Source organism: Thunnus maccoyii, chromosome 17, assembly GCF_910596095.1.
Source record: "Thunnus maccoyii chromosome 17, fThuMac1.1, whole genome shotgun sequence".
Lineage (NCBI taxonomy): Eukaryota > Metazoa > Chordata > Actinopteri > Scombriformes > Scombridae > Thunnus > Thunnus maccoyii.
Window position 1 is genome coordinate 27,164,211 of NC_056549.1, and position 16,840 is coordinate 27,181,050.

Sequence of the window (16,840 nt, forward strand, 5' to 3'; positions counted from 1 at the left end):
CCTATAAACTGGCCACTGGTCCTTCCATTTTTAGCTTCTGCTGACTGTAAAGCCTTTATCTTGTGTTCAGGAAGTCAGCGGACTGCTGTGTCTTGTCATATTAATCTCCAGCACCCCTCGCTCCCTTTCCTTTCCCACTTGAGAGAAATAGTAACAAATGGTTGCTGAAACGGGTTTTAAAGCTTTGAGCGCTTCAGTTTTGGAATGCGACTCAGTAAAGCCTGTCTCGGCTTGCTTTTCTTTCCAGACGTCGAGGACAAAAGAGACGTGATGGTCAAAGAGGTCGTGATGAGTTTTGCAGACTCATCGTGTCTGGTCTAGTTCACCCTGGGGGGCCATAAGACATATGCCAGCTTTAGTGACTTTGACTGCTGCTGAGAGAAGAATTTATGTTTTACCACAGCTATGTAAAAATAAACAAGCTGTCCTCTCTGTCACTTTCTTTTCCTAAACCTGCAGGTGGTGTATTTCGGAGATAGCATGAGGTCGGACATGTTCCCAGCCAGCAGCTTTGGGAAGTGGGAGACAGTGATGATTGTGGAGGAAATGGAGGGGGAGGGTGTCCCTAAGAGCGATGCGGCAAAGTCCAATGAGGCCCAAGTGGAGCCGCTGGAGAAAAGGGGAAAGTTTGAGGTAAGTTCACTGCAGCAGCTGTTTCCTCTTAGCAGCCATTCACCTCCACCCTCCAACCCCCAACTCTGTGAGCCTCTCTCCTCTGGCCTTCTGCCACCATATACCCCCCTGTGTGTGTTAGTCCATGCAGGTCTATAAGCTTCTTCTCCATCTCTGATTCTGTGTCTGTATTAGCTCCTGGAAGACATTCTGGGAAAGTTTCTACACTGTCATATATGATGATGAAACATGTGCAATCAAGCATGTTGAGACACTAAATCAGCAATGAAGGATATGCTGTCAGTGCTGCCCTTTCTGTCACTGGGCAGATCAGGATATTAATCAGCAGGATGTTGAGATCCTGACAGCCATAAAGTGAGGTGTCAGCACATCTTTTGACGAAAAAAGGCCAGAACCAGCAACAGACCTCCCTTTTTCCCAAAATACAAAGGGCTTTCTAAGGATGTTGTATCTTAAAAGGAAGAACAAAGTAATTACCCTAAACTCTGTCATCCAACTAACTGGATTACCAGTACCAATGCAATATTCTTATGTTCCTACATACAGTTATAGCCTACAGTTGTACAATGAACACTCTAAGACACAGTACCACTTTACATTAAAGGATAATTACAACTTGGGTTTCATTTTCACAGTTTTGGCTATCATTCCTATCAGTTATAACAACATTGTACTCACCAAAGTTACTGCTGAGATCTGGAAGTTGGGGAAAAAAACAAGTCAGTTGATGGGGCAGGTTGTAAATAAACCAGCAGTTTATTCAGATTATCTAACTGGTTTATTTGGAGGTGCAACTGAAATTGAGCGCTCTCAAAATGTTGGTAACAATCCCTAATTGCGCAGGAAGACTGTGTATACACAACTTGAGTAAGCGCTGTACAGACCTGCTGACTCTTCGACGGCAGGCAGGAACCGGTGGCTCGTGCAAAACAAATTTGGTGGATGCCTGTGCTGGATTTATGAGGAATTTGAGAACAACTCAGCAACAACAAAGAATCATGGATCAAGAGGAGATATCAGAAACGGAGGCCACACAGACCTTCACTGGCGGAAATGACTTTTTCTAATGTGCGCTCTCTGAATAATAAAAGAGATGACAGCAAAGGTTAAATATGATGGCACCTTCAGACAAAGCAGTTTATTATGTTTTACAGAGAACTGGCTTAAGGAGGAAACAAGTCCATGTATTGGAGAGGGATAAACTCACATCATATTAGTGTGTGGGTGGTGGACTGTGTAATTTTGTAGATGATAAATGGGCAAAGCTGTTCCAGATTCTTGAAGTTTGCACCCTGTGTTTTTTAGACCTTTTTATTCAGACAGCTGTCATCCTTATCTATGTTCCTGGACCAGACGATGTTATAGCAACAAACAAGATCTCAGACAGTTATAATAATACACTTGCTCACCCCTCTGATCAGCCAGCACTCATTCTTTCTGGACTCTTTCTGGAAGTTATAAATAGGGCTTTTTTAAACTAACCTGTAACTCCACAAACTGAGGCAGTTAATGATGTGCTCCTCGGCCTTCAAAGTAAAGCTCCTGCATCAGATGCATCCAGTAAGGCTGCATTACATGTTGATATATTTCAGTACAAAAACTCCAGACTTATGTACATGAACAGTATTTCTGTATTGATGAGAGATGTGACACCTTTTGTTGTTTAATTAAGTCCTTAAATTTACATTTGATCTGCAGGAGTCTTGATATCATGACTTCAACTGCTTCAGTTTTGTGGTTCTTACCTCTGTGTTGTTGAGATAGCTTTGTTCTAAACAGACATGGTTAGTGTCATAGCGGTGTTTTGAGTTCTCACTCTTCATTATGGCCGCTGTTTCATTCACAAATCAAGCTCAGTGGTCTCGTACTTCCCTCGGGCAAAATGAACACCTTAAATCCTCATCCCTCAAATGCATGTTTTTCACTGTCAACTTTTCTTCTTTTGTATTGGCTAAGTTTGAACGAACCAATTCACTTTTTCAGCCGGAGCTCTTACATTCCACAACAACCTTAATAACTGTGGAGTCTTGCGGGCGGCTGAACGATGACAGCTGAGGTGACGTGATAGAAATGTCTGGGTCAGCTTGTGGTTAAATTTTGCCTATTGCGTATGTATGATATAGAGTATCTGTCTTAGTATAGTCCCATTTACACTGCACCACATCCTTCAAGAAAAACATAGCCTAGCTTCATTATTGTAAACAGGGACAGTTCTGTACACATCCAGTATGACAGATGTTACAGCTTATCAACTGCATTGATGTCCAGGGGTTTTCACTTCTCTTCACAAAATTAAAACATCCAAACAGAGTGTCAGTGTGACCCTGCAGTGATGGGAAAGTTTAGTTAAGATGGTGTTGAAACAGGTAAAGGACAGATTTTCTATTAAGCTAAAGCACCTGTGCTTGTTTTGCAGGTTGTGGCACGCTGTCAGTGAGGATTTCAGTCTGTCACGATGCTGTATGTCAAGAATAGTTTCCACCTTTGCAACAAAGCACAATGGAACATTTGTAGCCCCGATATGACAGTTGGCATAGCCTGAGTGCAGTGGGTTAAAAATAATTCTGTAAAAGAAATAAATAAATAAATTTAAAACATGCTTATATCAGCTCTGATACTGATCAGCTGGAGGCGAAATGATAATCAGCCGGATGAGAACAACATTACTGACACAGATGACATCTTGATAGTGATGCGAAAGTTCAAAGTTTTTTCAGTCTGCCTCTTCCTGTGGCTTACACTCTCTTTTTTTTATCAGCATTATCTCATATACACAATCTGATGTTGCATGAAAGTAACACCACATTGGTATAATTAATATGCATGCATTGAATACTGCAGAGAACATGGTGTAGGTAGGAGAAAGCAGGATTATTTGCTTTAAGGGGTGTTCAGTATGTTTTGAAATGAGAAGTTTGATCTCTGTCATCTGTGGTGAATTAGGTCGGACGTATCTCCCCGTTTTTTTCTTCATTCTGTTTTTTCGTTCCCTTTCAAATATTAGATTCAGAAATACTTGATACAAATCTCCATAACAACATGAAATTGAAACCTCTCAGTGTCTAAATTGTGTAAAAGTTCCTGACATTTAGCTGATATTGCGCAAAGCGCTCATTTATAATATCACATCCTTCCTATTGAACACCACATCCTGTTTTCATGACGGTGGCTGCTCCTTAGCTCTGTCTGTCTATAAAACGTATTGATATTTAATGAGTGATTATTAGTAGGAAATCTCTTGGAAATAATGATTCATTCCAGCTCTGAAAATATTCCTTAAAGCTGCTTGGATTAAAGCCAGTTTAAAGTCTCCCTTATGTTGCTCAGGGTGAAATTCCCACCTCCTTTTATCAGGTCTGCACACGTCTGAAAACCAATCTAAACACACATTTACACAGTTTGGTGTGCGTGTGTGTGTTGACTGTCTCAACAGGAGCAGGGCATGAAGTCACCCTCCGCCGTGTCCGAGCAGTGGGGCTCCTACTTTGTGGACGTGCACAAAAGTGGAGGAGGGGACGAGGAGAGCCAGAAACTGACCTGGTGCAGCCACTGCATTCACAAATACAGCGCCATGGCCATCCCCAGTGTTGAGCACATAGCAGGTATGTGGAAGGGGGCAAAATCCTGGACAGTGTCACAGATCTGCAGTGGTTGGACGGAGATTTGAAAGCAGTTGAGTCTACAAAAACATGGTCCAAACTATGTGTAAAAAGGCTTAAACAATGATGTCAGGAATGACTAAAGTAGGTAGACTGGATAAAATAGGAGAGACAAAGATGAATGTAAGTCAGGGTAAGCTACTCAATAAAAGAATAATTTAGGATGTCATTTAAAAAAAGGAAGCTGACAGCTAAACTAATCTGCTCAGGCAGATCATCCCAGAGTCCAGACTCCTACACACATTTACTCAGCTGTGAGGGAACTTCAGTTACAATACTGATGTCACTGCATGTTGAAAATATGAACCCAAATCGTGTTAAACTCTTAATCCTTTATGTATTAATGTAGCCTAGATGACCTGTTCAGAAATATGCTGACAGTCAATAGTAAGAATGTCTCTGTTGTGAGAGTGAAATTGAAGAAAAGGATTTGTTATCCAATGTTTGACATCAGTGAGAAGATCCTGTAGGGAACGCAGCATTTCAAGCTCAAAGGGCTTTTTTTTAGGAAGATATAGCTGCGTTGTCAGCATGAAAATTAAATGAGATGCCACCCATGGCCACAAATAATATTACCCAGAAGAAGCACTGAAAGGGAAACTAATATCGGACTGAAATTTGACCCCGAAGACACTCCATGACTGACTATGAAAATACAAAAAAGTCTGTTTTCCAGGTAGGAGAGCACCAATTAAGAGCAATGCCAAATATTTTGCCCCTGTTTTTCACCAAGTCAATAAGAATTTTCCTGTCAAATGCTGCACTTTGGTGGTTTTCCAGTGTAATCATTTTGATATTTACAATGGGTGAACTGTGTTTCTTGAGAAAATACGAAATACTGTCTGTTCTCAAATAAAGCTGCAACTCAAATCATAACAGAGCGTGACTGGAATGAACAAATAAAAGCACAACGGGATCATGTCATACTCACCATGCTGCTGCTCTGAGTTTCTCTTTTGAAAACAAGTCCTTTTTTAATTCACTAATTCATTCCAGTTGCTTCAACCAAACCTGCAGTTTGGGTAAATAAAGGAGAATTTTTGATACACTGAGTGCTTTTAGCTTATTAGCATAGCGGCACGAAACAAAAGTCGCATTCAACCAGGCATAGATGAAATGTTTATTTATGTGTATTTCTGTAAATATACTGATATGGAACACAGAACATGACTGAGACACATCAAACCTGTGATGTAAAAAACTGAAAAAACAATCCCATGATAAGCAGAATCAGAATCTGTATTCCCACATCAAACGTTTTCTCCATCATACTATTTCAACACAGAAACATTCACACGAATCAAAACAGCGGCTGAAGCTCCACAGTCTAAAGTTGGGTGCAGTTGACCCAGTTCACTCTGTTCCTGTTGGTCTACTTTCACCTTTGCATACTGTTGTTGTGTACTGTTGTTCTGTACTGTTGTTGTGTACTGTTGTTGTGTACTGTCCGTTTGCCTCCTCATCAAAGTGTGGTAGTTTAAAACGGTTTTCAGGAAACATCTGTTTTAATATCTTGGACTTCTTGCTAACTGACAAAAATGCCACTAATGATATTATCATGACGGCTTCCTGCGGGGTGACAGATTGCATTCTGACTGCACACAAACCTCATCACAGTGTCACTGGAACTCATCTCAGGCAATTTAAAGGGTTCAATATTTGTGTAAAGAATGAGAAAAGACAGCTTGATTGAGATGTTTGGCTTGTCTGTTTTGGAAAAATTACAAAAATTAGACACTCTTTGGTTTCAGATGCTGTTAGACAGTCTGGCAAGCACTTTGTTTAAAGCATACTAAATCAAGTCAAATCAATTTTGTTTGTTTTGCTCAAATAGACAGTCTATAATACAACACCTTCAGTCCTTAGACCCTCAATTCCAATCAGGAAAAACTCCCTAAAAACCTCTTTAATTACTGAGGCATGAAAGACAGTTTCTTTGTCCTCACCTGAGCTCATACCAAAGGTTTTTTTTGGACTAGTATACTAGTAGCTATTATGAAAGCACCTGAAGTGTTAAGATACTCCTGTTTCATCTGCCTGAAGGTCTGGTTTTTGGCAGAACTTTTGTAACTTTAGATGAAGAGTGAAGTTCCTGTAAATATTGTGTAATAGTAGAGATGGCTGCCTGAAAGATAGGGAATAAATATAAAAAAGATGATAATACTTGGAAAATGGTCAGCAGGAATGCAGTTGGGCTACAACTTGCCAGACCACTGGGTATGGTCCTGGAAACATTGGCAGTTCCAGCAAAAGGTTGCTATTTGAAAAATGAAAGTACATCAATATCAAGGAATTGTGTTGTGCAACTTCAGTAGCTCCACCTAGTTTGAGACCTGCAAACTTGAACAAACTTTAGCTGTGTTTGGCCAACAACAGCAGAGTTTACTCAAGGTGAAGACCCACTGACTGCAGTGCAACACAGAGCGAAATACACCCCTGTTTATTTCTTGTGGGACATGAGAGATTAGCTCCTTGGGGCATTATAGCTGACTGCATTCAATGTGCATCAAAACGCCCTGTCTTTTGTTCTGTATATAACATCCCATACTAGCTGAATGATGTCACCACTGGACCCTTACATCCAAACACACATTTTCACATGAAAAGTACCATTAATTATTTGTGACTGAAAAAGGAAAGCTAGGGAGAGAAATGGGTGTGAATGTTGGCTTGTCTGTTTCGGAAAGTTACAGAAATGGCCGTGCACAACCACCCCATATCCGCTATCCGAAAGGTGCGGGGGGAGGGGATTTATGGGCATTTCCACCATCCGACAAGCATGTCTGAAGGAGTAGACAGCCACCGTAAAGGTTAGAGAAGCAAGCTTGTAACTGGAAGGTGGCTGGTTCAGTCCAGCAGCAGAATAAGTCTGGATGAGGAAAGTGCCCCTTTCTCATTACCACCACTGAGGTGCCCTTGAGCAAGGCCTTTAACTCCATCTGTTCCAGTGGAGCTGTTCAGTGGCCAGCAGATCAGACTGTGGTTGTACTCAGCAGCTTCCAGCTGTAAATGTGTGTAACCATGTGAATGTGGTCAGGGCGTTCCTGTGAAAGAGAAGCTGCCTACCAGTGAAACTTTCCCACATAAATAAAGAGATTAAGGTAGATGCAACCTTTTTCCTCGCATTGTTCGTAGTGTTCACAAATTGCCAATGGGGGCCCAGTCGTGTGTGACTGAACCCCTCCCTCCCCACACCTTTCCACTATAAGATGTGAGGGGACTAAGTCTTTTGCCTTCAGACATGGTCAAACAAATCATCCTGTGAACTAGTTCAGTTCAAGTATATCTTGACCTAATGTTTGGATGGGATGGGATCCAAAGTCATATTCTGTTGACCTTTTGCAAGCTATCCACTGTAAGAATAGATTTTAAAAACTAAAAAAAAACTGAACCACATAATGCAGATCCAAAAAGATCCTTCCCCTCTATGATCATTCCCGAGTGCACCAGAATGCTTCATTTACAAATTATAAACACTTGACAGGGAACGCCCCCTGCCCCCCTGTAGGAGCTCTGTTTGGGAACTTTTTGATCCCTCTTGAGTTTGCAGGCCTGTAATTTATGATTGTTTTATGCCAGAGTTGTCTCTTTGGAGGCAGAAGATCAAACGTGTGAATCCAACATTCTCTGAACTCAGTGATTACTACCTGCTGTTGAGAGCAAAATGTGCTTTTCCACCAAATAATGAATCATTACTCTTGAACATTCGCTGTTGCAACAGCAACAGTACAGCCTGCACATGTTCTGGATAACTCGCAGTTGACTTTTCCTGTTTCACTCTCATTTTTTTTCCAGATCTCCCTCTGGATTACAAGTTCCCCAGGTTTTCTCCCGACAAGCCCTGCACCACCGGCTACTACCCCAGGCCTCCAGATTCTTTGCTGAAGAGGTGCGAGAGTCTGCCATAAAAAAAAAAGAAAGAAGGAAAAAAGAAAAGAAAAAAAAAAAACAAGTCCTCCCTTACCCCTCTGCCTCAGGAGAGGAATGTGCCTCCATTTTTGCCTGTAGTTTCCCACCTGACCCCACCGCCATCTGTGGAGCACAGGAAGCATACACTCCTCACCCATTCAGAGAAACCATGTGAATGTAAGCCACAGTATCTCTCTGTAATAACACCTACATTTGAACGTTGTTTTGTGGTTTAGTGTACCGTACACATGGAAATACGACAAGATAAGTGTGCGTGTGTGTGTCTGCATACAGTAATAATAGGAAATGTAGTGTTCTTATTGTTTCATGTGTGAGGCCCCCCTTAATTATTTTTCATGGTAGATCGTTTAAAAATCTTCTAACTTTTCAGAAATAAAGTGAACATTTTACTGTCTCTTTCTCCCTGAAGTGATTACCTCAAGGATGTGTTTAACTGTAGGCAGAACCCAGGTTGTCACAGGTGTGCTTGTCCCTAAATATCCTTTGGAATCATTGTGTCAGTATTTCCCTATAATACTGTTATTGTGAAGTCCTCTTTTTTTTTTTTAAATATAGTTTTACTGTATGCATTTGAGTAACCTTAACATGAGGTTTAAGGTATAAAGTTTCCCCTGTGTTAGTTTTGTGGAAGATGTTAATCTTCAGGTTGTTGTCGCCAAAGATTTGGCACAATGCTGTCCTTTGTGTTGGCTGTTTCAAAAAACACAATTTGGGAAACACTTAATAATAATAATGGATGATGAAGACTATGCTAGATGTTCTCTGTATTATTTTGGTGCAACAAGTGACATGTGCTCTTTGAGTGATTGTGTAAAATGTGGACTACTTGTGCTTCATTCATATGCAGTACCAGATTGAGATATGCTTTAACCGACTTCTGAATGGTTATTTTGTCGGTGTGCATAGACAAGTCGTGCCATGATATTTAAGGAACACTCGGTTTGGTGAAAATTTCTTCTTGCTTTCACCGAAGATTGATATCGGATTTATCTTTGTGGCTACAGGAAGTGATGTAGTTTCAATATGAAGTGGAAAAACACAACTTACAACAACTCCAAATCCTCTGTATAGCGATAACAAGCTTGTCACTAATACAAGAGTCACTTGGTTTATGTGACAGCAGAGTTCTCTCTATCAGATGTCATTGGGTAAGTTGACCACCTTTTGGTTTGGATCTAGTTATTCTTGGTTCTATGTCGGACTGGTTCTGACTGTCCTCGGGTCCTTTTCCGGTTGGTTCTCTTTGTTTGAAAACTGATTTGTGTATGCCAGATTCACGTACATTTTTCAAAGGTCTTTTTCGGTTGAGGTCAAAAGTTTTGGGCTGTCACTTCAAAAAGTTCAAAAAGTTTTCAAGTTTGAGTAATGAGATTTTAACAAGTAATTAATTGTTATTAATTTGAACACAACCCATGTAGCATAATCTTAAACTACCTTGAAGAATTTACATTGTTCCATTCACATGAGGTGTCTCCACTACCACTACTCAAGTCACAAGCTAAAAGTTAGCATTAGAGTTGTTGTTGCTATGTTACTGTAAGGCAGGTGTATTTTACAAAGGCTCACCTTTGTCCATGATTTTGCCATTTTTGATACTTCCAAACGTTACTACTCAGATGGGTTGGTGTTAAGTAACTGTTCTGCATGGCTCGCTGGTTTTCTCCATTTTGCGTTCACAAAGAGAACAACAGTACCCATATTTGCTGAGAGCAACAGGCCATGCAATAGATAGACAGTGAATGTTATTTTAATGTCTTTTTTTCTCCAGGTTTGAATAGTAGTTTGAATTTCAAATAAAAAGTGACAGCCCTTCCGCGTACAGTTACTGCTCCCAGCTGTTGCTGGTCATGAAATAGCTCATTCACTTCAACATGTTTTACATACTCTACATAAGACGCAGCGTGTAAATAAAGCTGGTTTGGAGTTGTTGTAAAGTGCTGAACTGTGATAAACACACAGAGATGAAACTGGTATCAACTTCTCATTTGACTCTTAAGCACACAAGGGGATTTCTCAAATGTCAGTGTTCCTTTAAAATGACCACATCTCACAAATGAAGAGGGAATATTTTGACAGCATGTACATGAGATTGGTCATTTTAAGTGAGTTATTACTTGTGCTGTGTGTGCAAGTGTTTTATGCATACACCTGTTGTGATTGTACTCTTCCTTTCTCATCTGACCTGGAAAATTTGACATGCACATTTGCCTTATGTTGGATTCATTTGTGGTCTTAAGTTCTTGAAAACACAGGGAAAGTTCAATTCTGTGTTGAAGTGTTGAAGTACTGTCAATGAAATAAAATGTTCTACAATTTTCTTACACATGGTTTTCTTTTTTTGAATTTTCTTTGCAAACATTGGCAAACAAAGACCTTGTACTGTACACCGGGTATACAGATGAGTTCAGCAGGTTTAAAGGCGAACACTTGAAGCCATGACTGAGACATGAGCTAGTTTACTCCCATTCATGGCAATGACCAATTCACCTAATTGGGAAGAAAAGCAACAATGTAATTTACATTTTGTGACCATATTGGTCACAAAAACAACAACCCTGATCCTCCACGATTTTGACACATGGCCTGATGTTAAAAGACGCTGGCATACCCATTGCAGGTGGTTTGTTGACCCTCCCAACTGTTTGAAGATGTTTCCGGAACTCAATGGCTCCTCTACCACGTTAGCATAAACAATATTCTGTTTGGTCTACAGTAAAGTAGCACTGGCAGCTTGAACAGGGTGTTACGCTTTATTAATGTTATAAAACACACCGGTGTTCGCTTGAAATACTGTTACCTGTATAAATATGCTGATTCCTTCTTATTTTAATGTTTTATGAATGTGGTTCCAGTTATTAAATTGACTCAGTGGTCATTGTGACCACATATGTGTTGAATGCTGAATCACTCTAACAGTAGCACAGGTGGAGAGGGGTCATTAAGTCCATGAACTGGTAGCAGCAACAGGAAGTGTGCCTTTATTACTCATAATTTCAAGAGAGAAAGAAATGTTTTATTTCTTCTTTCACAAGCTACTTAGTCTCACTTTAAATTTTAGAAATATATATGAAACAAAAGTAGCCTTCATCGCTAACACAAGTGCTCGACTTTTCAAAGTTTCCTCTATTCATTTTTGAGGAATTTTTGTATCTATCAATACAATCATCACGGCAAAAATGCTGAAATGAAAGTGATGCTCACATGAGAGATACACTGAGGTTCACGAGCAGCCATTACTGCTCAGCTATGAACTGGTGCTGGGGGGGTGGGGGTGGGGGGCAATCTTAAAACCAGACCAGTACAAGTCAGGAGACATGAAGTCATGTAAAAAGAGCCTTGAGTACCATACTGTATGAGCTCCCTGTATTGTGTAGCACTTTTTTTTAAATATTGAGTACCTGTTAAGCTGCTGAGTGGGAGGAGGGGGCTCCTTTAAGCCTCTCTTGCCTGCTGCCCCTCCTCATTCGCCAGCATGACGCTCCCTCCGCACTCACACATTCCTTCTCTCTGCTCTCTAACTTTGCTTCGTTCCTAAAAAGCAAAAAGGACTTTTCAGCCATATTGATAACCTTGCTAAAAATCACCACTGTGACCGGGGAAGAAATGAGCATTGTGACGACAGGAACACGGCTGGGTGAGCGCCGCTTCTGACAGGTAATAGAAACGGATTTTTCCTTCACTGCTGCCGCTCTTCGTGGTCGGCAGGAACAAGGCGACTTTTGTGCGCAGATTTGGATCATTGATACCATCGATAAGTGATAGATTTGTTTAAATTCATTTCCACTTTTGGCAGAGAAGGCTGTCTGAAACTTAGAAGAGCCGAAGTTAAGCGATATGAGACTTTTTAATCGACTTGGAAGACTTATTTAAGTTTGACTAAAGTTTGAAAAGGAGCTTATTGCCATGAAGTGAGACATCAGTGTCTGCAGAGGGAGGGGTAGCTTTATGGATATCTAACCATAACAATTTCTGGTGGTTGACAATGAAACCTCTGCTGTTTTACCTTCTTACGACTGTGGAACAATGCTGAGTGACAGATATATAAATCACTCATAGCTATGTATTTAAATAGCACTTCACTTTATTAGTAAATTACATGGAAACAGCTGGTAAGGCCCAGGGTAAGTACAGATGTTGATGTAAATGCTTCTATTATTATTTTACTTTGACAACACAGTTGCATTAAATTGTCTTTTTTTTCTTTTGCTAGGTTAAGAATTCTCTGATCTATAAGAGACGAATAGATTTTGCAAACATTACAATGAAGTTTGAAGTCCCTACAATAATATTATAATGCTGCCATACAAACAACACTTAAAAGTACCATAAGTTGAGTAATGTCTCTAACTGATGAGTGTGGGCACATTTACAGTAGGACCATAATGTGGCTAAGCTTGTGCATCGTGAGGTCATGTCCTGTATTAACACTGGAGGAGTTACATTCTGCTATTACAATCTTGAACATTGTGGTTATTTTAGTCTGACTATAGTATGTTTATATACCTCATATGCTTAAATTTAACTATTTATTGTTTGGTCAATGCAAAATAGATCAATGATGAGTAAGCGTTGGCTATTGATATCAGTGTGTATGCATGATACCTTACTTTGGATAATATTTAATATTTTATTTAACATATTTTTGGCCATTGAGTTTGACCTAAGGCTGCAACTAACAATTATTTTTATTATCGATTAATCAATTGATTAATTTCTAGAAAAAAGCTTCCAGCAGCCCAAGGTTACGTTCTCAAATGTCTTGTTTTGTCCCGACCAACAGTCCACAACCCAAAGATATTCAGTTTACGGTCATGGAGGACTGTAGAGAACAACAAATATTCACATTTAAGAAGCTGGAGTCAAAGAATTTGGAAATTTTCCTCTTAAAATTACTCAATTGGTGATTAATAGTTGGCAACTAATTGATTAATCGACTAAAGCTCTTTTCTATCAACAAAATTATATTAAACTGCTCAGTGCTTCTAATAAATGGCTTCGCCTAAACCATTTATAGTGTAAAGATGGAAGTGTTTCCTGATTTAAATCACTAAATATTTGACCAAAGATTAAAACTGAGAATCTGATGCTTGGCACTTTCTGATCTCAGTACCAACACATTTCAGTCCCAATGTATTAAGACTTGATACTGAGCCTTATAAAGTGTTTTTCCACCAAAACTTTATTCCTGGCAATGTGGAGACCAGCTTTGAAACAGCATCTTGAACACAACTTTCAATTATTTCCATTATGTATGAATCAATCGATTGTTTTAATGAATAGTTTTTAGTTGATGGCTCAGTCCATCAAACGTGAGGAAAATACTCGTAACTATTTCCCAGCGCCTGTGGTGACGTCTTCAACCAACTGTTGTCCAACCAGCAGTCTGAAACCCAAACATGTTCCATTTATAATGATAGAAAAGCAAGAACAGCAGAGAGGCTTCACATGTGAAAAGCTAAAACCAGCAAAATATGTTTATGCAAAAAGGATTCATCAATTAGTCTTGTGTTTCAGCACTATTATTAATTCATAAAATATGACATGTTCAATAAAGCAGGGAATTTGGTGGTGGAATTTGGACTCATGACCTCAGGATTTCTAAACTCTGGCTATGGCCTGAATGTGACAGGATGGTAGATAAAAATGTATCATGTCAAGTGAGTAGCACAGACCCACTACTAGTCCCCACCAAATAGTCTCCAGTGAATTTAGTCAAATAGTCTTAAGAATGTAAGTTTTAGATCAGACTCATTTGACCTCTATAAAAAAAAGGTCCAAGACTACTGACACAGTTACAACTTCTCAGTGATGAATTACTCAAGGGACCTCGTCTTGGCTATGAGTCGACCTAATGTTCACCATAAAGGAATGTGACACTTCATAGAGTCAAATGTCAAAATGAACTTGAACAGAATAACTTATTTTTAGATTCCCTTCTTTATCAACCACAACACAACACAACATGTATGTACAACCCTGCACAGCCGAGAACGGACCCCAGTCTAGACGTCGTTTAAATCACTACCAAATGGTTTTCCAGCAGGCCATTGCCAAGAGCTCCACTAAGGTCATGGAATTTACTCTCATGTTCAGAGCAGAGTCTTTCTGTAGAGCACAGCAGTTTGGTTTAGAGGTTGATTCGGTTGACCAGAGTAATGTTGCTTCAGTAATGGGCCATTTATGACCTCCAGGCCTGCTTGTCTGGCCATCTGGGTGTGCATGGCTAGACTTGTCTCACAATACCAACTCCGAAATAAATCTTGTGGACTGAATATTAGTAACACAGTGTGCAGAGGTGGAACACAGACTCCAGATTTGGCAGTTAAAGCGGAGATAGGAAGTGAAGATTTAATGTCGGCCATTATTCTTGGTAACTGTAAAGAATTTAGAAGAAGTTTTACCCTTAAAAAACACTGGCTTATACTTAATCGGACAGTTTTGTGATTAGTTCTTTACTGTGCGGCTCAATAATGGCCTACCTCAGTATGGAAAGGCCGAGTCATCAGGACTACAGCTGTATCTAATTATTCAAGGAATGCAGGGCTTTTGTAAGAAAAGGCTGTGCAGAATATGGGCTGGCTTTCTCAAATCCTTTTCTCCCCCTTCCTCTCAGCTGAGCTCCTTCGGCAATGCCACAGTCCCCTCTCTGATGAGACGATGAGAACCCACACCCGCGGGGCCCCCACAGTCTTCTTCATAAGTCTGCTGTGGCCCCTGCTCGCCCCGGCCGCAGCGGAAGTGGACCCTGGCGGAGGAATTCCCTTCATGGGAGGCAACTACAATGGTCATCCCATGCTGTACTTCAGTCAGGGGGATGTGGAGGAGCTCCAGTTCGCCGCTGCAGGGAGTCATCGGGAGATGGCGAGGCGAATCCGCCTGGCCGGGGAGACCATGCTGGAGCACCCGGAGGAGTACCTGCCCCCCTGGAGCCCCGCAGAGTTCAGCGCCCGCTGGAACGAGGTGTACGGAAACAACCTGGGTGTGCTGTCCATGTTCTGCCTGCTGTACCCACACAGAGCCGGGGCGCTGGACCTGGCCAAGGACTACATGGAGAGGATGGCGGCTCAGCCTAGTTGGTACATTTTCTGTCTTTTATTATTTCATCCTTTTGATTTGCGACAGTGAGATTTGAGACGACAGCAAAAGAAATTCAAACCACTAAGATCTCCTGCTCCTTTTTGTCTGCTTTTCTTTTCAAAGAGAAAAATAGAGAGCTGTTGAGACTTAACAGATGCTACCTGATCTCTGTTTCCACCCCCATGTGTATATCAACTGGGTTTTAATGTTAAATCCTCCCCCTCAGAGGCCCTCTAGACAATCTCATCTCTCATTTTTCTCTGTGGACGTGAGCTTCAGCAAAGATACATTGTGGTCTGATAGCTCTGTGGTCCAGGAAATATGTTTAGCAGCTGTTTTCTCAACATGCCCCCCAACCCCTGAAAGGAAATGAAAAGTTCAGATGTGAGCTGAATGGCCCACTGCAGTGTGATGGAGTGGTTTGAACTGAGGCTGAAGCTCAAGGTCCAGGTGACCAGACAGGGACTCCACACTGCTCTGATTGTTTAAATCAGATCTCTTAATACTCTTGATATTTTTTTTGATTAATTGTCTAAAATTGTCTTAAAAAGTCTGGAGTTTTAGCAAGGGTAGTGTTCAGTTTCAGTTCAGTGCTCAGGAAGAACAAATGTGTAGGGCTGCAAAACACAACTATTTTTAGTATTGAATAAAAAATAATTTAGTCTGAAATGTAAGAAAGTATTTTAAAAAATACAGATCATAATTTTCCAGGTGACGTCTTCAAAAGGCTTATTCTGTCCAACCAACCCAAACATATTCAGTCATAGGAAACCAACTAAACCTCACATTTTAGAAGCTGGAAACTTCTTCATTTGCATCAAAAATCATTTCAATGATTAATCAGATATTAATTATTAATCTTCAGCTCTCTGTCCAGTATCATGTTGTTTTGCAGCTGACCGTGTAACTGTAGTTGGGAACCACTGGTGTACAGTATTGCTATGCTGTAATAACAAATGGCTTTGCTTTGTCAAAGCTGGATTAAACTATAGTTAGGAATATGTATAATGCAAGTACTAGGGGTGTGCCCGAATACAAATACATTATTCAGCAAAGCACAAATAGTGGGTTTCATACGAATATTTGTTTCATACAAATATTTTAAAAAATATTTGTTTTTGGGAAGAAAAAAACAAACATGTCAGATACCAGTTTGCAGGTCGGTTACATTGTTATCTCAGTCTCTCTCCTCTGCTCCACTATTACATCTATCAGGGGTAAGTCCCAAGTGACTCTCCATAACCTGTTGTTCCCCTTCTCCTTTCCACAAAGTTAGGTTGTAAAAAATAGGCAATAAATGAAAAGTGCAAAGCAAGAATCACCTTTGAAGTTCTACTACATGTTACATGGTGCGCTGTCCCTGTGGTATTGGTATATACATAGGTAGAGGTTTGTCTGCAATGAGGCGATGAGTAAAGTTTCAGCTCAGTAGTCAGTGCAGTCGTCTATGATCTGGGAGACTCCAGTTCAAGACCCGGTGTGGGGACCTCCTTCATAAGGTTTATTCATGAACACTTATTCTAACACTTTAATTTTCTAAA

At 40.4% G+C, this 16,840-nt stretch overlaps 2 protein-coding genes across 3 annotated transcripts in view; both read left to right on the forward strand.

Annotated features, from left to right (window-relative positions):
- nt5dc1 (5'-nucleotidase domain containing 1) overlaps positions 1-10,545 on the forward strand; it is a 70,386-nt gene extending 59,841 nt beyond the window's left edge. Inside the window, exons 10-12 of the mRNA XM_042390285.1 lie at positions 460-633; positions 4,067-4,235; positions 8,088-10,545. Of these exons, the coding sequence (XP_042246219.1) occupies positions 460-633; positions 4,067-4,235; positions 8,088-8,200 (456 nt within the window). The 3' untranslated portion in view covers positions 8,201-10,545. The remainder of the gene's footprint in view (positions 1-459; positions 634-4,066; positions 4,236-8,087) is intronic.
- Positions 10,546-11,584: 1,039 nt separating this feature from the next.
- dse (dermatan sulfate epimerase) overlaps positions 11,585-16,840 on the forward strand; it is a 30,322-nt gene continuing 25,066 nt past the window's right edge. Inside the window, exons 1-2 of one of the 2 annotated variants that reach the window (XM_042390773.1) lie at positions 11,585-11,876; positions 14,836-15,298. In XM_042390773.1, the coding sequence (XP_042246707.1) occupies positions 14,880-15,298 (419 nt within the window). In that variant the 5' untranslated portion in view covers positions 11,585-11,876; positions 14,836-14,879. Of the gene's footprint in view, positions 11,877-11,930; positions 12,344-14,835; positions 15,299-16,840 lie in introns of those variants that run through there. The other variant, XM_042390772.1, reaches the window with a different exon arrangement.